Source organism: Anolis sagrei, chromosome 2 (genome assembly GCF_037176765.1).
Source record: "Anolis sagrei isolate rAnoSag1 chromosome 2, rAnoSag1.mat, whole genome shotgun sequence".
Classification (NCBI taxonomy): domain Eukaryota; kingdom Metazoa; phylum Chordata; class Lepidosauria; order Squamata; family Dactyloidae; genus Anolis; species Anolis sagrei.
In genome coordinates this window covers 10,137,852-10,160,616 of record NC_090022.1, presented here as the reverse complement: position 1 = coordinate 10,160,616, position 22,765 = coordinate 10,137,852, and the positions used below count along the sequence as shown (strand labels likewise).

The 22,765-nt window shown below is 45.1% G+C and overlaps 3 protein-coding genes across 3 annotated transcripts in view; 1 reads left to right on the top strand and 2 right to left on the bottom strand.

Moving 5' to 3' along the window:
• LOC132765774 (zinc finger protein 850-like) overlaps positions 1-22,765 on the top strand; it is a 1,095,673-nt gene that overhangs the window by 514,376 nt on the left and 558,532 nt on the right. The window lies entirely within an intron of this gene.
• Positions 1-22,765, bottom strand: part of LOC137094779 (zinc finger protein 208-like) — a 208,478-nt gene that overhangs the window by 166,992 nt on the left and 18,721 nt on the right. The window contains exons 3-4 of the mRNA XM_067465594.1: positions 8,418-8,933; positions 7,144-7,659 (exon numbers count right to left, since the gene is read on the bottom strand). Coding sequence (XP_067321695.1) covers positions 7,144-7,659; positions 8,418-8,933 — 1,032 coding nt within the window. The remainder of the gene's footprint in view (positions 1-7,143; positions 7,660-8,417; positions 8,934-22,765) is intronic.
• LOC137096449 (zinc finger protein 3-like) lies at positions 19,232-19,952 on the bottom strand (the record flags this gene model as incomplete). The annotated part of the gene is made up of 1 exon (XM_067465595.1): positions 19,232-19,952. A coding segment is annotated over one exon (543 nt), but the record flags the coding sequence as incomplete, so codon positions are not given.

The window sequence follows — 22,765 nt, the reverse complement described above, 5'->3', positions numbered from 1 at the left end:
TTGCTCCCTCCTCCCTGTGGCTTCCTCTCACATATTTATACATGGCTATCATATCTCCTCTCAGCCTTCTCTTCTTCAGGCTAAACATGCCCAGTTCCCTAAGCCGCTCCTCATAGGGCTTGTTCTCCAGGCCCTTGATCATTTTAGTCGCCCTCCTCTGGACACATTCCAGCTTGTCAATATCTCTCTTGAATTGTGGTGCCCAGAATTGGACACAATATTCCAGATGTGGTCTATAATCCCCAATTCTTCTGAGAGGGAACCCCTTCTTCCTGCTCCTACTCCCTTTTTCTCCATATTCTTCTTCTTCACTAGCTTCTCTTTCTGATATTGTGACATCTAGTTTGCTGTCTTTCACTTATTTCGTTTTCCCCCCCTTATATCTCAGAATTTCTCTTCCTCCTCCCTCCTTCCCCTATGTATTAATTATTGTTGTTATATGCAAATTTGCCCCCTTTTCCCCTTATATAATTGTATAATTCCTTTATAGTATATTATATTTTCTCTTTTTTCCCCTCTCCTCCCCTCCTTTTTTTCCCTTCTTAGAATATGTCCAATTTCTTTTCAAATTATTTGTAGTGCGTCTTATAATATTCCTTATAGTGGCATTCCTAATGTCACGATCCCTTCATGCAGTTCCCCATATGTTGTGCTGACCCCCAACCATAAAATTACAGAACTGTAATTCTGATACTGTTACGAATCATAATGTAAATATCTGATAGGAGGTCTATAAGTATTTTCATTCACTGGACCAAATTTGGCACAAATACCCAATGCACCCAAATTTGAATACTGATGGAGTGGGGGGGGGGGGTATTGATTTTGTCATTTGGGAGTTGTAGTTTCTGGGATTTCTAGTTCACTTACAATCAAAGAACATTCTGAACTCCACCAATGATGGAACCGCACACAGAACTCCCATGACCAAGAGAAAATACTGGAAGGGTTTGGTGGGCATTGACCTTGAGTTCTGGGATTCTAGTTCACCTACATCCAGAGAGCACTGTGGATCTGGAGCAAACTTGGCACGAATACTCAATATGCCCAAATGTGAACACCGGTGGAGTTTGGGGAAAATAGAGTTTGGCATTTGGGAGTTGTAGTTGCTGGGATTTATAGTTCACCTACTATCAAAGAGCATTCTGAACCCCACCAACGATAGAATTGGGTCAAACTTCTCACGCAGAACCCCAGGACCAACAGAAAATACTATTTTTTCTGATGGTCTCTTGTGACCCCTCTGACACCCTCTCGTGACCCCCCCCCCCCCCCGGGGTCCCGACCCCCAGGGTGAGAAACTCTGCTTTATAGTTTAAGTTATCCCAGTCGTCCCGATATAGAAATCTATTCTGTTCTCCAAAGTAAAAATGGCCTTAATGGTCTTTATTGTTTTGGAGGTTTTGAAAAAAGAGGGGGACGAAAAAGGAAAGGAAAGGAGAAAAGGCAAAAAGAAAGAAGAAAAAGAAAAAAAAGGAAACTCTGGGAAGGAACGTGAGTGACAGTCTCTGTTTTCCCAGTTCTTTTATTTTTTTACCTTTAAAGTTTTTCTTCGGTATATTCTGCTTTACATGATTATTGGCCTCTCTCACCTTTCTCTTAACTCTCTTCTCAGCTTCTCTCTCCTCTCATCTCTCCCCCGGGCTGAATCTTCCTCTTCTTTCGTTTTCTCCTCCTCTTCTCTTCCTCGTCCCTGAGAAGGCAGCCCACCCTTTCCGATCTCCTTACTGTGATGGTCGTAAGGGAATTTCCTATGTTGTGGATTGTTTATTTAATTTATTTGTTTGTTGTCGTCACAGATGAGGCGCGAGTGACAAGAGGCATTCCTCGTGCCTCGCCACTCCGGGTCTCTCATCTTCACCTGCTTCTCTATTGAAGGTCGGAGTAGGCTAAGGGCGGCGTGGTGTAAGGTGGATAACGTGGTGATGGGGAGGTGTCTTCTCTTTTCAGTTTCCAAAGTATTCCCTTATATTCTTGGGTTTTTATCTCACATTCTCGCGGCGTTCTTCTCTCTTCTTCTGTTCCTTTTCTCTTCCCCTTCTCCCTCCCTCCCCCTTTCTTTCTTTTCCTTTTCCTTTTAACACCCTCATCCTCTCTCCGCCTATGTCCTCTTCCTCGCTCTGGCTCCAATTTTCTGGTATCTAATCTCTCATTTCCGATTCCTTTTGATTTCTTGTTATCCTTGCTATTTTCTGCTGGACTTTCTTTTACTTTACATTCTGTTGTTTCTCACTCTTAAATCTCTCTCTCTCTCTGTAACTTGTATTTCTTGTATTCTTCAGTCTGTATATATGAATTATTTCTTACGTTCTCCAAAGGAACTTAGTAGTTTTCATACCCATTCTGGGTTTCCTTTCTTCTTCTATTTCTGTTCTGAATCTCTTTCTTTGTGTTTAAAATAGCGGCTGGCGTCCTAGCCCCGGCTTTCACTGGGTAATCTTGCCGCGCCCTGCACAACTCTCCCTCTAGGGCCAAACGCTCTCGTATCTTACCAGTTTGGACAGTCGAGTTGATAGCGCCCACCCGCTTCTAGCTGCCGAGTTGGGGAGAGTTGGGGAAGAAATCCCCACTCAATCAAGGGCCTTCGGCAGGACGATTCTCTCAATGAGCTTCAACAGTCTGTGGCATCCGCCTTCGTTGTCTGAACTGTAAGCAAAGCTTTCCCCACACCCCTGCCAATGATATGGCTTTTCTCCTGTATGGAGTCCTTTGTGGCTCTGCAATTGTGAACTGTAAGCAAAACATTTCCCACACTCCTGGCATTGGAGTCTTTTGTGCCTCACCAATTGTGAACTGCGAGCAAAACATTTTCCACATTCCTTGCATTGGTGTGGCTTCTCTCCTGTGTGGAGTTTTTTGTGTCTTACCAAGTTTGAAGGGTGGGCAAAATATTTCCCACACTCCTGGCATCGGTACAGCTTCCCTCCTGTGTGGAGTCTTTTGTGTATCACCAATTGTGAATTGTAAGCAAAACATTCCCCACACTCCTGGCATTGGTATTGCTTCTCTCCCGTGTGGAGTCTTTTGTGCCTTACCAAGTTTGAATTGCGGGCAAAATATTTCCCACACTCCTGGCATTGGTATGTCTCCTCTCCTGTGTGGAGGTTTTTGTGCCTCACCAGGCTTGCACTCTGGGTAAAAGATTTCTCACACTCCTGGCTTAGGAAATCCTCACTTCCTTCAAAGATTTCTTCTTGGTTCAGATCTGGCAGTTTGTTATCAGCAATACATTTTGCTGATACTTTCCATTTACAATGGCTTTTTCCAGCACTGAGTGTCTTGTGAAGTATAAGTGCCGCATTTTGGGCAAAACATTGCCCACATACATTGCATTTGTAGGGCCTTTCTCTGGCAGAAGTTCCATCTTCTCTGTGGTTTTGCTGGTGTCTACGAAGGCCCCCATTGTGTCCCAAATGCTTCTTTTGTTTGGTGCTACAGTTACCTCCTGTGAAGAAGGACAAAGACAATCATTCCTCTGTGTGAGTGATAAGAACACTGGGGAAATGGTATTAGAAGGAGATTGAAATTATCCTTAAAACAACATAGATATGGAGGAAAAGAAGATATAAATGTCTTCTCCCCACACCTTGGTCAGTAAAGATGGACACTGTTTGACTGCCTGGAGCCTCTAAAGGAAAGGTGAATAACATATGCTCCAGAGGCTAACTCTTCCTCAGCCCAATCTGGTTTTTTTAAATTCTGTCTCCTTCTTTCTGGGGGAATGGATGACTTTTCCCTTCACATTCAAATGCTTGCCTTTCTCTCTAGCTAAAACTTTACCTTGCTACCACCCATTTCACAATCACCCCCTCCTTTTGATTTCTCTCCCCAACCTCCAATTCTCTCTTCCCAGGTTCACTAAAGGTTGGATTTTTCTGCTCCAAAGTAGAAGGGCCCATATCTAATTTCAGAATGCTACAGTTTTACATGACAAAGATGGAAAGATACAAGGAACAAAAAAAGGAATGTCTGCAGAATTTGACCAGATATAGTGACCTCCACGTAACACCACCCTGGAGAGAGTGGATATTGCCTCCTAACCATCCCAGTTTGTGAGGAGTGAGAAGACTGTGCACCAGAGGGAAGAGCTGGTGGTAATCCAAATGTCGCAATCACAGAGACTTCTTGGAAATGCCGTGCTTAGGACTGTCCCTTTGGTCAGGCAATTGCTCTGGTTCCAATACTTGTCTAATTCTGCCTGGCTTTTACAGGGGAGCGGCTACTTCTTCACCTATGAGAATTTAGGGAAGTGGCAGGGGAATATATGAAGTATTTCCTAAGCTTTAGGGTGGAATAAATATACAGTGTTTCAAAATGATGGACTCAATTTGTAATAGCTACATTTCTGCAATTGTGAGTCTACCATGAATGACATTCTCAGCACTTGAAAGAGAGGGGCATAGAGTTTGATTACTGCTATATGCCTCTCCCAATGCACAAAAAACCCCGAGCCCCAAACATTCACAAGTAAAGAACATAGAACGCATTGTGTTGCAGGTCACAAATTTGCGAATGACTGAGGCATGGGCTATTTGTGTGCTGGGAGAGGCAGCGTAGAAAGAGAGCTTAGCTTCAGACATGCAGACGCTAGCCAGCCTGGCTGGGAGGAAAAACAAGGTTGAATACCACACCGATAATAAGATGTATAGCCACGCCTGTGTATCTGAATCCAGGGAAGTGTGTTCTTTTTGCTGATCAATTCTCCAGCCACTCTCTCCAGCCAATCTGCTTCCTCTCTCTCCTTGCCTCGCTCTCTCAGAAAGGGAGAGGGAGAGAGAGAGAGTAGTGTGTCTGCTCTGGGGTGATTGCTGCGAGGGAATGTGGTACGCTTAGACTTGGCTCCAGTTATGGAAGTCTTCCCAGAGTAGTCCAAATTGGTGGCAACATCACTGTGACTCAGGCACCAAATCAATGTTACACTATGTCATCTATTTCTAACATAAGCCCTGCCTTGAGGACCCTCAGCGATTGAGATGATTTCAGAAATTATTTCCACCAGAGAGCTGCTGATTGGGATCCTTCATTTTGAAATAGAACTCCCCATCCGTGAGGGAATCTTACCAAGAGAGTCCACCATCCAATGAATCTCCTCCATGATCTGCACGTGCAAGGCTTTCTGACCAGGATTGAGGAGAGCCCACTCTTCCAAAGAGAAATGGACAGCCACGTCCTCAAAGGCGACTGGGCCCTGGTGGGAAAAGAATACATTTCCTTCTCACGTAAGGGAACTCAAGAAAAATAATTACAAGAATGTCCTTGAAATGATTTATGTTTTTGTTGGTTCAATCTTTTCTGTTTCAAAAGATGTTTGATGATGTAGCCTGGAAGGAATGACCCCCAGGCAGCTCCCTTCCTCCTCTCCCAGGAATCCTTCTGCTTACCTGATTCAGTTCCACTCCATCACAAAGTGGAAGAAATGACTGAGGATTCAGCAACAACATCATTCCAGCCCCTGAGAGAGAGAGCAAGGGGTGGAAAGCTGATCACATTAACATGTCTCAGAGGAGAGAATTACAGTCCTGAAAAGAAACCTATGAGGAAATAACTCTATGAACACAAGAGCATTCTCCAATCCAGGAATATGTAACGTTTTGGAGTTTAGGCCATTTTATCTCAAGCAGTGCTTGGAATGAAACTAGTACTGGACTTAGTATTTCAAATGTCTAAAGTTATTCTTTGTTGTCAGTTTGTCTTCCAGCTCAGTTTCAGGGCTCATCTTATCTTCGGGTCCCACCTGGGAACATTCCGTACGGCTGATATTTCAGGCCCACTCAACAAAACAAATATGTAGAAGTATAACAATAAAGAAAACGGCAAGTCACGCTGAAATTACACCTTTTGCAACCGAATGCTACCTATATACTCCTCTCAAGGCCAAATTGTCCTGAATGTGCATGGTCTCAATCTCAAATGTATTATGGATGTTCTAATCTACAATCATCCCAAAGGGGAATGTTCACTGGCATAAAACCCCAAAACTCCCACAAGGGTTCCTCCTTACCCTCCAAGGCTGCAGCCCCATCTCCTTCCTGGTTGAGCTCCTTCTGCTGGAGGCTCTGGATGTCTGATGGAGATTTCTCAGATTCAGGGACATCAGGACGGGCTTCAGTACAGTTATTTTGGGCCTGGAAATGCACAAGAATATACCAGAAATAGTATGGAGAAAGATTAGAAAAGAGGTTTTTTTCCAAGTGTAAAAAAAACTGCATTCAAAGCTTGGCCATATTTCCCTTGCCATCATTAGAGTAGAGTAGAGCAGCAACTGAGCTCACAGTGGATATGGAGGTGAGAGCAGGAGGGGCAGAGCAGGGGGGGGGGGGAAAGAGGCCGAGGGAGCAGAGTCCGGCTTCTCCCTCACATCGGTCACATCTTGGAAGGAAGGCAGGATGTACATTTCATCTCTCCATCAGTCCCAAGGCAAGTGACACCAAGAGGAAATACTCTCTTCCAGCTTCCTGTCCTCTGCCCGACTCAGGAGGAAGCCTTCCGCCAGAGCCACCGCCTGGGAAGAGGTCTCTGCCCCACACTCTCGGACCCAGCTCCCCATCTCTGGGGCCAACAACTTGGAGTAGAGGAGCAACCGAGCTTAGGGTGGAAATGGAGGTGAGAGCAGGAGGGGCACTCGCTCCCCAGTGAAATTAGGTCAACTGCTTCCCTCCTGTCCTTCAGGAAAAAGTTGAAAACATGGCAATGGGACCGGGCATTTGGATAGTAGGTTGATAAATGATGACAATGCTATGGTAAATGGACAATGGACAGGCTTCGGACCAAGTTGTTGATTGCAGAACTCAGATTTAGATTGGCCAACTAATTCAATTTGCACTATTTTAAATGGTTTTAATTTATATTAATGTTTTATCTATTTTTGTAATTGTTCTTTTATCTGTGTGTATATGGGAGGCATTGATTTGTTGCCAGCTGTAAGCCGCCCTGAGTCCTCCTCCAGGGATAGAGAACAGCAGGGTACAAATATTTGGAATGAATAAATAAATAAATAAGAGGCAGAGCAGGTGGGAAAAGAGGCCGAGGGAGCAGAGTCCAGCTTCTCCCTCACATCGGTCCCATCTTGGAAGGAATGAAGGATGTACCTTTAAGCTATCCATCAGTCCCAAGGTGAGGGAAGCCAAGGGGAAATGCTCTCACCTGTCCTTCCTGCTTCTCGTCCTCTTCCCGACTCAGGAGGAAGCCTTCCGCCAGGGCCACCGCCTGGGAAGAGGTCTCTGCCCCACACTCTCGGACCCAGCTCCCCATCTCTGAGGGCAGGATGCTCAGGAACTGCTCCAGGATCACCAGGTCCAGCATCTCCGCCTTGGTGTGTTGCTCTGGCTTCAGCCACTGGTGGCAGAGAGAGTGGAGGCGGCTGCAAACCTCTCTGGGTCCCTCGCCCTCTCGGAAGGAGGAATGCCTGAAGTGCTGGCGCTGTGTGTCTGAGCTATAAGGGTCAACACTCAGGAACTTATGTGTTGTTTTTTCCCAGGATGCCCCACTGCTCCCAGCTCCTGCTTCAGGTCCAGAAGAGTTGGGTCTCTCCATGCTGGAACCACTCTTCGATGAAGAAGTCAACTGGATCCAAGATGCCTTTCCTCCTCCTTCTCTAAAGGGAAAGAAATCCCTCAACAGGCGTGACTCCAAAATGCTCAGCCAACAATCACATTTCCTCTGTGAAAGAAAGGCAGAATTAGACAAGATTCGAGAGACTTTTTAGCCAAGATAATAATAATAATAATAATAATAATAATAATAATAATAATATAAACCTTTATTTATACCCCGCTACCATCTCCCACAGGACTCGGTGCGGCTTACAATAGGCCGAGACCCAATACAACAATAAAAGACTATTTTAAAAAGACTCTTTCATTCCTCTGTTCTCTGTCTGAATTCAGAGTAACTGTTGTAGATATTGTTGTACTGTTTGAACTTCTGAATAGAAGTAAAGAGACTGTGACTTGTTACGTAAGCCGGCGTGATATTTCATTATACTGCAGAGTATATCTTGGTTTAAATACTGTGGTAAAGCTTCTGCTTATGTTTATTTACCTTTACCAACTCTCACATGGAAAAGCATAGAGTATTGTAGAAGTAGTATAGAGACATTCAAAGATATCACAGACATATAGAATTTTTTAAAAGAATAACTCTGAGATGGCAACCTAGTTTGAAAGGAATGCCATGCTTCCCCTCCCATCATTTTCCATGTTATATCTGGAGATCAACAAATTGAGTAGAGCAGCAACTGAGCTTACACTGGATATGGAGGTGAGAGCAGGAGGGGCAGAGCAGGGGGGGAAAAGAGGCTGAGGGAGCAGAGTCCAGCTTCTCTCTCACATCGGTCCCATCTTGGAAGGAAGGCAGGATGTATGTTTAATCTCTCCATCAGTCCCAAGGTGAATGAAGCCAAGGGGAAATGCTCTCACCTGTCCTTCTTGCTTCTCGTCCTCTGCCCGACTCAGGAGGAAGCCTTCCGCCAGGGCCACTGCCTGGGAAGAGGTCTCTGCCCCACACTCTCGGACCCAGCTCCCCATCTCTGGGGGCAGGATGCTCAGGAACTGCTCCAGGATCACCAGGTCCAGCATCTCCGCCTTGGTGTGTTGCTCTGGCTTCAGCCACTGGCGGCAGAGAGAGTGGAGGCGGCTGCAAACCTCTCTGGGTCCCTCGCCCTCTCGGAAGGAGGAATGCCTGAAGCGCTGGCGCTGTGTGTCCGAGCTATAAGGGTCAACACTCAGGAACTTATGTGTTGTTTTTTCCCAGGATGCCCCACTGCTCCCAGCTCCTGCTTCAGGTCCAGAAGAGTTGGGTCTCTCCATGCTGGAACCACTCTTCGATGAAGAAGTCAACTGGATCCAAGATGCCTTTCCTCCTCCTTCTCTAAAGGGAAAGAAATCCCTCAACAGGCGTGACTCCAAAATGCTCAGCCAACAATCACATTTCCTCTGTGAAAGAAAGGCAGAATTAGACAATCTCCCACAGGACTCGGTGCGGCTTACAATAGGCCGAGACCCAATACAACAATAAAAGACAACAACAATACAGCAGTAAATAAAAATCAAACAGTAAACATTAACAATAAACACAACACAATTAAAACCAGTGTCAGGGCCAAATGTAATGTTTAAAAATTTTAAAAAGCTGGGCATGACCAGGTAAAATGGATAGGTATTTGGTGAATAGGTAGGGCATGCGGACAGACCTAAATCTCTAGTAAAGTGCATTTGGGACAAAGTGCTTGTAGTTTGTATTGTCTCAGGCTTTCATGGCTGGAATCACTAGGTTCTTGTGGGTTTTTTCGGGCTATATGGCCATGTTCTAGAGGCATTTTCTGCTGACGTTTCGCCTGCATCTATGGCAAGCATCCTCAGAGGTAGTGAGGTCTGTTGGAATTAGGACAATGGGTTTATATATCTGTGGAATGGCTGGGGTGGGGCAAAGAGCTCTTCTCTGCTGGAGCTAGGTGTGAATGTTTCAACTGACCACCTTCATTAGCATTAGAAGGCCTGGCTGAGCCTGGGGAAATCTTTTGTTGAGAGGTGTTAAGATGTGCCTGGTTGTTTCCTCTCTGTTTTGCTGTTGTAATTTTTGAGTTTTTTAATGCTTGTAGTTTCCTATTCTGGGAAGGCACACTGAAACAGCTACGTCTTCAAGCTCCTCCTAAAGACTGTCACCAAGCCGATTAAACATCAAGCCGTTTATTTATTTCAGGATAAGCTAATGCTGGACCCTCCTTCCACTTGGGCCTCTGCTTCTCCGGCCTCCAGACCCACCTGGCCTCCCATTGAGCCCCCTTTCAGTCCCAACCCACAAAGAATCCCCCCCCCCACCCCATGCTACATGATCCATAGCCTTTCTTGTAAGGAAGAACCAAGAGACTTTGAATCAATATAACAACTAAAGGAAAATATTTGGAAATCCAGATGACAAATAGAATCTCTGAATCATTTAAAAACTTACTAGCTGTCCCCTGCCACACGTTGCTGTGGCCCAGTCTGTTGATCTGGAAAATAATGTCATGAGAAAGTGTTGGTTTCTAATATATGTAATGTCTTTATGCTTGTGGGTAAACAGTATTTCTTGCAGTTTCTTTGTCAGTGTTGATGTGGAGATTGTCTGGTTTGCCCACCCTGGAACATGCAACCTATCATTGTCCTTCTTTAAGGGTCCCTTTCAAATCTATGATACTATATCTGTGTGCATGTGAAAAGATCTATCTATCTATCTATCTATCTATCTATCTATCTATATCTATGACTGGATGGCTCTTTGTCAGGAGGACTTTGATTACATTTTCTTGCCCTGATGAAGGGAGTTGGATTGGATGGCCTTAAGTATTTTCTGTTAATCATGGAGGTTCTGTGTGGGAAGTTTGCCCTGATTCTGTCATTTGTGGGGTTCAGAATGCTCTTTGATTGTATGTGAACTGTGAATCCCAGTGACTACAACTGCCAAATGTCAAGGTCTATTTCCCCCAAACTCCATCTGTGTTTATATTTGGGCATATTGAGTATTTGTGCCAAGTTTGGTCCAGTCTTACTTACTTACTTACTTAGGCGATCCCTCGCTTTCCGAGGATGATTGTCTTCAAATATTCTTATGGGTCCGTATGTGGCTGTGGAGCCCTATTCTTCCTCTGCATCTTCTTCCACAGTGAGGGCATTGGCTTCCAGGTGGAAGGCAGTCTCGGTCGGGGTTGGCTTGACGCGCCTTCCTCTTGGCACATTTTTCTTTTTCACCCTCCACTCGTGCCTCCTGAAATTCTGCAGCACTGCTGGTCACAGCTGACCTCCAGCTGGAGCGGTCAAGGGCCAGGGCTTCCCAGTTCTCACAGTCTATGCCAGAGTTTTTAAGGTTGGCTTTGAGCCCATCTTTAAATCTCTTTTCCTGTCCTCCAACATTCCGTTTTCCGTTCTTGAGTTCGGAGTAGAGCAGCTGCTTTGGGAGACGGTGGTCGGGCATCCAGTCTATCATTGTTTTGAGTCTACAGTGCTCTCTGAATGTGGGTGAACTACAACTCCCAAACCCAAGGTCAATGTCTGCCAAACCCTTCCAATATTTCCTGTTGGTCATGGGTGTCCTGTGTGCCAAGTTTGGTTCAATTCCATCGTTGGTGGAGTTCAGAATGCTCTTTGATTGTAGGTGAACTATAAATCCCAGCAACTACAACTCCCAAATGACAAATTCATAATTTTTTTGAGTGATGGTCACTCCTTGTGTTGTGAGACGTTTTGTTGCCAAATTTGGTGTGATTTCGTCCATTGGTTCTTTTGTTTTTAAGGTACTCATTATGAACAGAGCATTTATATATATATATAGATAGATAGATAGATAGATTTGGGGGGAGCCCCCGGTGGCGCAGTGGGTTAAAGCACTGAGCTGCTGAGCTTGTTGATCGAAAGGTCGCAGGTTCGATTCCGGGGAGCGGCGTGAGCTTCCGCTGTCAGCCCTAGCTTCTGCCAACCTAGCAGTTCAAAAACATGCAAATGTGAGTAGATCAATAGGTACCGCTCCGGCGGGAAGGTAACGGCGCTCCATGCAATCATGCCGGCCACATGACCTTGGAGGTGTCTACGGACAACGCCGGCTCTTCGGCTTAGAAATGGAGATGAGCACCACACCCCAGAGTCAGACATGACTGGACTTAATGTCAGGGGACTACCTTTACCTTTACCTTATAGATTTGGGGAGGAGAGGAGCCAGGTGAGGCAGGTGAGTGGGTGGGGAGGGGAAAGCCCTGGGCCTCTCTCTCTCTGCCTGCCTCTCCCTCCTACTAAGGACCCCCTGGTTGGAGAAGTGGCAACCTCCCAGTGTGTTGTGATTGATGGCCACCCAATCCCAGGTGAGGCCAGGCCTGGGCCCCCTTTGGCCCTCCCTCCAGGTGTGTTGGGCTTCAGCCCCTCTTTGGCCCTTTGGAGAAGGAATGGGAAGAAGACTCACCTGAAGGGGAAATAAGGAGAAGAAGGAAAGGAAGGAGAAGGAGGAGGAGTAGGAGAAGAGGCCAAAACGACCAACTCTCCTCTCCCAGCCAGGCAAGGAAGGGTGAAGGGAAGGGAGTTGGGTTCCTAGAGGGGCAGGACAGGCCCACTTCCTTCCTGCCTCTCTGGGAACCACACTCCCTCCCCTTAACCCTTCCTTGCCCAGTGTGACACTCTAGGAGTGGGAAAGAGCATCTCTCCAAAGCCCTGGAACCAAAGGAGTGAAGATAGAGTCATGAGATAGAGTCATGGAAGAAATATTCCATCTATCTATCTATCTATCTATCTATCTATCTATCTATCTATACATGCTCTGTGTGTAATGAGTACCTTAAATACAAAAGAACAAATGAACGAAATCACACCAAATTTGGCAACAAAACATCTCACAACACAAGGAGTGACCATCACTCAAAAATTATGTCATTTAGGAGTTGTAGTTGCTGGGATTTATAGTTCACCTACAATCAAAGAGCATTCTGAACTCCACCACTTATGGAATTGAACCAAACATGGCACACAGGACTCCCTTGAGTTTGGGACTTGTAGTTCACCTACATCCAGAGAGCACTGTGGACTCAAACAATGATGGATCTGGACCAAACTTGACACAAAAATTCTATATGCCTAAATATGAACACAGATGGAGTTTGGAGGAAATAGACCTTGACATTTGGAAGTTGTAGTCACTGGGATTCACAGTTCACCTACAATCAAAGAGCATTCTGAACTCCACCAATGATGGAACTGAACCAAACATGGCACACAGGACTCCCCTGACCAACAGAAAACACTAGAAGGGTTTGGTGGGCATTGACCTTGAGTTTGGGACTTGTAGTTCACCTACATCCAGAGAGCACTGTGGACTCAAACAATGATGGATCTGGACCAAACTTGGCACAAGCAATACGCCCAAATATGAACACAGATGGAGTTTGGGGAAAATAGACCTTGACATTTGGAAGTTGTAGTCACTGGGATTCACAGTTCACCTACAATCAAAGAGCATTCTGAACTCAACTAATGATGTAATTGAACCAAACGTGGCATAGAGGACTCCCATGACCAACAGAAAACACTAGAAGGGTTTGGTGGGCATTGACCTTGAGTTTAGGAGTTGTGGTTCACCTACATCCAGAGAGCACTGTGGACTCAAACAATGATGGATCTGGACCAAACTTGGCACAAGCACTCAATACGCCCAAATATGAACACAGATGGAGTTTGGGGGAGATAGACCTTGACATTTGGAAGTTGTAGTCACTGGGATTTATAGTTCATCGACAATCAAAGAGCATTCTGAAACCCACGAACGACAGAATTGGGGCAAACGTCCCACACAGAACCTCCATGACCAACAGAAAATACTCAAGGCCATCCAATCCAACTCCCTTCATCAGGGCAAGAAAATGCAATCAAAGTCCTCCTGACAAAGAGCCATCCAGTCATAGATATAGATAGATAGATAGATAGATAGATAGATAGATGGATAGATATATATGATTCACATGCACACAGATATAGTATCATAGATTTGAAAGGGACCCTTAAAGAAGGACAATGTTCCATGGTGGGCAAACCAGACACTCTCCACATCAAAACTGACAAAGAAACAGCAAGAAATACTGTTTACCCACAAGCATAAAGACATTACATATCTGAGAAACGAACACTTTCTCATTACTTTATTTCCCAGATCAACAGACTGGGCCACAGCAACGCGTGGCAGGGGCAGCTAGTAATAATACGATAAATGTATTCTCTCCCTGCTGCCCAACCCCACTAAACATGAAGAGTAATCCATCCATCCAGGGAGCAGAGCAGAGCCTGTATAGGATAGTTAGCTAGATATATTCTCTCCCAGATGCCCCAGTGGCGCAGTGGGTTGAACTACTGAGCTGCTGAACTTGCTAACCGAAGGGTCACAAGTTCCAAATCCGGGGAGCGGGGTGAGCTCCCACTGTTAGCCTCAGCTTTTGCCAACCTAGCAGTTTGAAAACATGCAAATGCGAGTAGGTCAATAGGTACTGCTCCATGTGGGAAGGTAACGTCGCTCCATGCAGTCATGCAAACATCAGCGTGCTGAAAGAAGCAAAGACCACCAGCATTGAAGCGATGGTCCTCCGCCATCAACTCCGCTGGACCAGCCACATTGTCCGGTCACAGGTTCGAATCCGGGGAGTGGGGTGAGCTCCCTCTGTTAGCCCCAGCTTCTGCCAACCTAGCAGTTTGAAAACATGCAAATGTGAGTAGGTCAATAGGTACTGCTCCGGTGGGAAGGTAACGTCGCTCCATGCAGTCATGCAAACGTCAGCGTGCTGGAAGAAGCAAAGACCACCAGCATTGAAGCGATGGTCCTCCGCCATCAACTCCACTGGACCAGCCACATTGTCCGGTCACAGGTTCGAATCCGGGGAGTGGGGTGAGCTCCCACCGTTAGCCCCAGCTTCTGCCAACCTAGCAGTTTGAAAACATGCAAATGCGAGTAGGTCAATAGGTACTGCTCCGGTGGGAAGGTAACGTCGCTCCATGCAGTCATGCAAGCGTCAGCGTGCTGGAAGAAGCAAAGACCACCAGCACTGAAGTGATGGTTCTCCGCCATCAACTCCGCTGGACCGGCCACGTTGTCCGGATGCCTGACCACCGTCTCCCAAAGCAGTTGCTCTACTCCGAACTCAAGAACGGAAAACGGAATGTTGGTGGACAGGAAAAGAGATTTAAAGATGGTCTCAAAGCCAACCTTAAAACACTGGCATTGACACTGAGAACTGGGAAGCCCTGGCCCTTATTATTACTTACTTACTTACTTAGGCGATCCCTCGTTGGACGAGTAAGATGGTCTTCCATTATGGATTTCCTTGTGGGTCCGTATGTGGCTGTGGAGCCCTATTCTTGCTCTGCATCTTCTTCCGCAGTGAGGGCATTGGTTTCCAGGTGGAAGGCGGTCCCGGTCGGGGTTGGCTTGACGCGCCTTCCTCCTGGCACGTTTCTCTCTTTCACCCTCCACTCGTGCCTCCTCAAATTCTGCAGCACTGCTGGTCACAGCTGTCCTCCAGCTGGAGCGCTCAAGGGCCAGGGCTTCCCAGTTCTCAGTGTCTATGCCAGAGTTTTTAAGGTTGGCTTTGAGCCCATCTTTAAATCTCTTTTCCTGCCCACCAACGTTCCGTTTTCCATTCTTAAGTTCGGAGTAGAGCAACTGCTTTGGGAGACGGTGGTCAGGCATCCGGACAACGTGGCTGGCCCAGCGGAGTTGATGTTGGAGGACCATCGCTTCAATGCTGGTGGTCTTTGCTTCTTCCAGCACACTGACGTTTGTCCGCTTGTCTTCCCAGGAGATTTGCAGGATTTTCCGGAGGCAGCACTGATGGAATCGTTCCAGGAGCTGCATGTGACGTCTGTAGACAGTCCACGTCTCACAGGCATAGAGCAGGGTTATTATTATTATTATTATTATTATTATTAACTTTATTTATACCCCGCAAAATCTCCCGAAGGACTCAATGCAGCTTACAAAGGCCAAGGCTGCCAACAAACAATAACATACACAGACACAATAAAAGTCAGAAGCAAATAAAAACATCAAGCAAAACATTAGAACAATAAAAGCAATGACACAGTGATGCATCTAAAACCAAGGGACGGGCCAAATGTAGTAGACAAAATTTAAAAGTGCTAGACTTGACAGGCGATATGTAGAGGTATTTGGAGGTATGTGCAAAGTGCAAATAATCCTGAATCTCCAACAAAGTGCATTTGGGACTTGAGACCAGGAGTTTCCTATTCTGGAAAGGCACACTGGAACAGCCAGGTCTTCAGACTCTTCCTAAAGACAGCCAGGAATTCAAAGAGGCACGAATGGAGGACGAAAGGAATACTGTTTCAAAATACAATATCCCAGTCAGCACTTTCCTAGTGGGAACAGGATGATAAGAATAATAATAATAGTCTTTATTTAACACCCCACCACCATCTCCCCAATGGGGACTCGGGGCGGCTTACATGAGGCCAAGCCCAACAGCATATTACAATAAAATAAAGCCAAAACACAATAACAACACAGTAAAATACATACAACATATGAGTACAAAAACGATAAAGCAAAATCATAAACAGTAAAATAAAACAACATAACAATGAGCGGGCTGCATGTGCAAGATAAAACTAAGATACTAAACATACTAAAATCAGGATGAGATAGGGATGGAGCAGAATGTTTGTGGGGGAGAAACCCGTAAGGAACAGAGTTATAAATGTATTGTTGAAGGCTTTCATGGCTGGAATCACTAGGTTCCTGTGGGTTTTTTTCGGGCTATAGAGCCATGTTCTAGAGGCATTTCTCCTGACGTTTCGCCTGCATCTATGGCAAGCATCCTCAGAGGTGTGAGGTCTGTTGTGATCCTCACACCTCTGAGGATGCTTGCCATAGATGCAGGCGAAACGTCAGGAGAAATGCCTCTAGAACATGGCTCTATAGCCCGAAAAAAACCCACAGGAACCTAGAGTTATAAATATAGACCTTCATACAGGTGGGGAAATATACTCTGGGGAAGAAACGTGGCAAGAGGAAAGTGCATCAAGCTGAGACCGCCTTCCATCTGGAAACCGATGTCCTCAATGCGGGAGATCATGCGGATCAAGAACAGGGCTCCATAGCCACCTATGGGCCCACCGCCAAGACACCACGTCTGGGAGACAATTATCCTCAAGCGACAAGGAATCGCCTAAGTATGGAAGTACAACCAAAGCACCCTTCACAAGCAGGCTCTTCATGCCCATGGCCTTTGAGAAATCACCTTTGAGAAATCAGAGTTGTGTCAGAAGGGTGTCACAGATTTCCACATTTCAGTCTTATGTATAACTACTACAAAGGAGTGGACAATATAGTGGAGTAATAAGTAGGAGTGCCCGGACAGGGTTGGCTTGACGTGCCTTCCTCTTGGCACATGTCTCCTTTTCACCCTTTATTATTATTATTATTATTATTATTATTATTATTAAACTTTATTTGTACCCCGCTAGCATCTCCCGAAGGACTCGATGCGGCTTACAAAGGCCAAGGCCTCAACACACAACATAACAATACACCTAAAACAAATTAAAAACAATTAAAGCAATATTAAAACAACAAAACAAGCAATAAACAATACAGCAAAACACAATAGAACTGGGCCGGGCCAAAGTAAAGAGCTAGATATGTTTAGCCTGCAGAAGAGAAGGCTGAGAGGAGACATGATGGTCCAGTATAAATATGTGAGGGGAAGTCATAGAGAGGAGGGAGCAAGCTTGTTTTCTGCTGCCCAGGAGACTAGGACGCAATGGAACAATGGCTTCAAACTACAGGAGAGGAGAGAGCTGTGAGAGCTGTTCAGCAGTGGAACTCTCTGCCTCGGAGTGTGGAGGAGGCTCCTTCTTTGGAGGCTTTTAGACAAAGGCTGGATGGCCATCTCTGAGGATGCGTTGAAGGCAATTTTCCTGCTTCTTTGCAGGGGGTTGGACTGGATGGCCCACGAGGTCTCTTCCAACTCTAGGATTCTGTGATTCTGTTCTCTTTTTCACTCTGCTTTGATAGCTTTCATCACTCACCCAGACTAGGTTATTATTTTTGTTACACACCAAAACGAACTTCCAGTTCAGAAGATAAATATCAAGGGCAGGTTTTGGGGACAAAATTGTGGCTTTTGCTTTGATTCAGAGATAAGTCAAGGGCAAAACTTAGGGACATGGAATAAATATCTTCCTCTTCTCTTACAAATGTGTAATGGGAACAGAATTAGAAAGAATCAGAGAGAAGGGGTGGGTTTGCTTATTTAGGTGGTTACCACGCGGGTGTAAATTGCATTGCTGATCTGAAAATGTTTACACCCATACACTCATAATGTAGCCTGAAAAAAAGCCGGGGAAGAAGGAAGAGCAGAGCGGTGAAGGACCCTCTTTCCTTGTTCAAACTGAGGAAAGAAAGGCAGCCATCCCTTCTCTCTCATCCGCCTCTTCCTCTCGCCGTATGCTGGGTGTCTTTCCAAGAAATTACCAACTCTGCAGTTCCTTTGATATATATTTCTCATTTTGCCTCCATGTAGTATAAAAGCTGCATCCTTTAGGAAAACCTACTCTGCACTCGGTGAATGGGAGGCGTGCACATGCATGGCAGGAGCAGGGATGGAGGCGCATATCTCACTTACCACTCCTATCTCCCTTTCTCTTCCTCTAGCGTTGCACATGCCCTCTCTGCTCTCCACACAGCAACCCAGCGGAGAGGAGAGAGGGCCCGTGCATAGAAAAAGAAGGGGAGAGGCATGTGCTTCTCAAAGTGGCAGCGCACACGCCTCCCTTTCCCTTCCTCTTGCTGTGCACGCAAACCTCTCTGCTCTCCACACAGCAACCTAGCTGGTTTGCTGTGGAGAGCAGAGAGGGTGTCGGCATGGCAAGAGAAGGGGGGAAGTGTGCACTGCCCAAATAGGTGGGGCATGCGCCTCCTTTTCTCTTCGTCTTGCCACGCATGCACCCTCTCTACTCTCCGTACAGAAACCCAGCTGGGTTGCTGTGTGGAGAGCAGAGAGGGTGCATGCATGGCAAGGGAAGGGGGAGGCGTGTGCCACCTAAAGAGGCAGCGCACATGCCTCGCTTTCTCTTCCTCTCACCACGCATGCGCCCTCTCTGTTCTCCACACAGCAACCCTGCTGGAGGGCACATGAATGGTGACAGGAGAGGGAAGGGAGGTGTGCTCCTTCCTCTACGTTATTGCCGTGTGCGTGCCTTCTCCTCCTTTTGCTGCACGCATGGTAACTTTTCCAAGGCGGCTTTTATACTACATGTGGGTGAGATGGGAAATACATATCAAGGGAGCAGCAGAGTTGGTAATTGCCTGGAAAGGCAGCTGACGTGTGGCAAGAGGTGAGGGTCCTGGCGGAAAGACATGGGGATTAAACAAGGGCTTTTTACAGCCCCATGCCTTCCCACCAGGACCCTCAACAGAGTATAAGGCGAGGGGAGCCTTTTCACCATAAAAAAGGGGTTATACTCGCATATATACAGTATGTTTTTTAAAATAAGTGGCATGACAATCATATTTAACCCTCTGAAGGATTGTCACAAGGAGCTGACTTTCTGCTACTCTAAGAACAGGACCCCAATTTAGGGATTGTGTTTGAAATCAGAAGTTTACCCACAAAGGCTGACCAGGAGAAAGGCAGTCCAGTCCCACAGTGATGCCAGTGTCCAGAGAAGCAAAAGCATTCTCCGAAACAGTCCCAAGTAAAACAAAGTAAAACAAAGCCAAACAAGTCAAGCTAAACCCTACTTGAAGCCATTTCCATGTTACATCACATTTTATTAGTTTTGTCCCTGCTCTTTGGATGATTTCTCTCCTGTCCGTTCTCCCTGATGGTTCAAAAAGTATGAACCCCAATAAAAACATTTCCCACATGCCTGGCATTTGTTTGTCTTTTAACCTGTGTGAATTAGGTGGTGTTTTGTAAGGGATGAAATGTGAGTAAAACATTTCCCACACTCCTGGCATTGGAATGGCTTCTCTCCTGTGTGGAGTCTTTTGTGGCTCACCATCACTGAACTGCGAGCAAAACATTTCCCACACTCCTGGCATTGGTATGGCTTCTCTCCTGTGAGGAGTCTTTTGTGGCTTACCAAGTTTGAACTGTAAGCAAAGCATTTCCCACACTCCTGGCATTGGTATGGCTTCTCTCCTGTGTGGAGTCTTTTGTGGCTTACCAAGTTTGAACTGTAAGCAAAGCATTTCCCACACTCCTGGCATTGGTATGGCTTCTCTCCTGTGTGGAGTCTTTTGTGGCTTACCAAGTTTGAACTGTAAGCAAAGCATTTCCCACACTCCTGGCATTGGTATGGCTTCTCTCCTGTGTGGAGTCTTTTGTGCTTCACCAAATCTGAATCCTTAGCAAAACATTCCCCACATTCCTGGCATTGGTATGGCTTCTCTCCTTTGTGGAGTCTTTTGTGGCTCACGAAGTCTTTTTTTTAAAAAATTATTGCTTTTTTAAATATTTACATAAAAGGGGTGGGAACAATAGGTTTTGTAGATAAAGTAGGAAAGTGAGGAAAATGTAGAAGGTAGGGGGAGGGGAAGGGAAAATGTGAGGTTAGGGGTGTGGGTGGGTAAGTCACTTCCAGGATCACCCAGGATGTATTGTGTAGTTGTCTTTCTGTATGTGTGTGTATATAAACCCACGCATGCACATATATTTACATATGCACGCTCATGCACATATCTTGCATATATACACATACATGCTTCTACATACAAATATCGATTCACCTACACGCACATATATATTTCTTATCTTTGCTTATTTTCTGTCTTCTGCTTCTTGATAATGCTTCTCTTGGTATTCGTTTACAAATCTCTGATATGTATCCCTTTAATTTCTTCTCTAACAAAATCTAGAAATATTTTCCAGTCCATTCTTTGTGGTTTTGTGAAGTTGTGTGAATTTTTTTGTGTCAGTATGTCTATACTTATTATGTCCCTTACTTTTATAATCCACTGCTCCGCTGTGGGATTTTCTTTAGTCCTCCACACTTAAGGTAGGTTCATTCTCGCCACTGTTATTAGGTTAAAAAAATCTTATCGATGTTCGTTTCCATTGTGAAACCTACTATCCCTAGTAACAGTGTTTCTGATTTTGGATTGAATTTTATATTTAGGATCTGTTCTATCTTTTTGTGTATTTGAAGCCAGTCGTTTTTTACTTTCCTGCATTTTCACCACATGTGGATAAAGTTGCCTTTGTCTTTTTCACATTTCCAGCAAGTATGTTTTATTTTACCTTTACTAATTTTTGCAATTATTTCTGGTGTTAAGTACCATCTGAAAAAGATCTTGTACCAGCTCTCCTTTAGATATGTTGCGTAGGTATATTTGATTTTCTTTTGCCAAATCTCTTCCCAATCTGCTAGGGGTATAGAGCGGCCTATGTCTCTCGACCAATTTATCACATTGTCTTTTATTTGTTAGGTTTCAGTGGTCCATAATAGTAATTGATTGTATATTTTTCTTATTAATTTTTTATCTGTATTAAATATTTTATCCCAAAAAGTATCTTTCATTTCGAAGCCTATTTTATTATCAATATTGAAATTTTCTTTGACTGGGTGAAACCATGAGATGGATGGCTCTATTGACGTTAGCGCTTGTGATTTGAGTGATGTGATTTGTCTTTTAATCTTTAGTAATTGGCTATACGTCAGCCATTTCTCTCTGGGCAATTCCCTCTTATGATAGCCTTCATTTGGGGAAAACCACATTGGCGTCTTTTGGTATAGTCTATCTTTATATTTGCTCCACATCTGAATAAGGGCAGCTCGTATGGCATGATTTCTAAAGTTTTAAAGTAATCATCTCTTTTTGCCATTTCTGTATCAATGTTCCAGATCTTAATATCAGGAGTGTCTGAAAGATAAACAGAATGTCTCGTAGAACATTCATTTTGGTCACTGCTATTCTACCCAGCAGGGAGAGATTCAGGTGCTCCCACTTCTTTGTTTTTTTTTTATTTCTGATCATTTTTTTCATAGTTAGTCTTTATTAAATGTATATTACTGGGTGTTATTAATACTCCTAAATATTTTACCTCTATAACTACTTTGATTCTTGTTTTTTCCTGGAGTTTCTCTTTGTTTTCTTTGCATATATTCTTAGTAATAATTTGAGTTTTATCTCTGTTTATTTTTAATCCAGCCACCTCTCCATAATTCTCTATTTCTTGTAACCATTTATTCACACCTGTTAGAGGATCTTCTATAAAACACACTATATCGTCCGCAAATGCGCGGATTTTAAATGTGTGGTTTTTAGTTCTCAAGCCTATTGATTCGGTGTCCTTCCTTATATTTATTAGTAAAGTCTCCAGGGTCAAAACATAAAGTAGCGGACAGAGTGGACAGCCCTGTCTTGTTCCTTTTTTGATGGAATATTTGTCGAGTATTGACCATTTATTTATTTATTTATTTATTTATTATTTGCTGCATTTGTTGACCGCCGTTCTCAGCCCTAGGGCGACTCATGGCGGTGTACAACATATAAAAGACAATTTACAATAAAGCATTAACGAAAAATCAACATATCACTAGTACACAATAATATAATTACACTAAAATAATCCGCTCCGTCTTATCGTAGAATCATAACCAATCTCGTAATCCATATACCGTTCCAGTTGTCATTACCAGTTAATGTAGCACTCAGTTAAATGCCTTCTCAAATAGCCATGTCTTTAGGCTCTTACGGAAAGACATAAGGGAGGGCGCCTGTCTGATGTCAACAGGGAGGGTGTTCCACAGCCGGGGGCCACCACCGAGAAGGCCCTCTCTCGTCCCCGCCAGACGTGCCTGTGAAGCAGGCGGGATCGAGAGAAGGGCCTCCCCAGACGATCTCAAGGCCCTCGTGGGCTCATAGGCCGAGATGCGGTCCGAAAGGTATTTTGGGCCGGAACCGTTTAGGGCTTTGTAGGATAACACCAGCACCTTAAATTGGGCCCGGTAGCAGATCGGCAGCCAGTGGAGCTGGAACAACAAGGGCGTTGTATGCTCCCTGCGTCCCACTCCTGTTAGTAACATGGCTGCCGCGCGCTGGACTAGCTGAAGCTTCCGGGCCGTCTTCAAGGGCAGCCCCACGTAGAGAGCGTTGCAGTAGTCAAGGCGGGATGTGACCAGAGTGTGTACCACCGTGGCCAAGTCAGACTTCCCAAGGTACGGGCGCAGCTGAGATTTTTGCTACTTGATCTGTGTATATTGATTCAGTCGCATTTAGATAATAGAAACCTATGTCC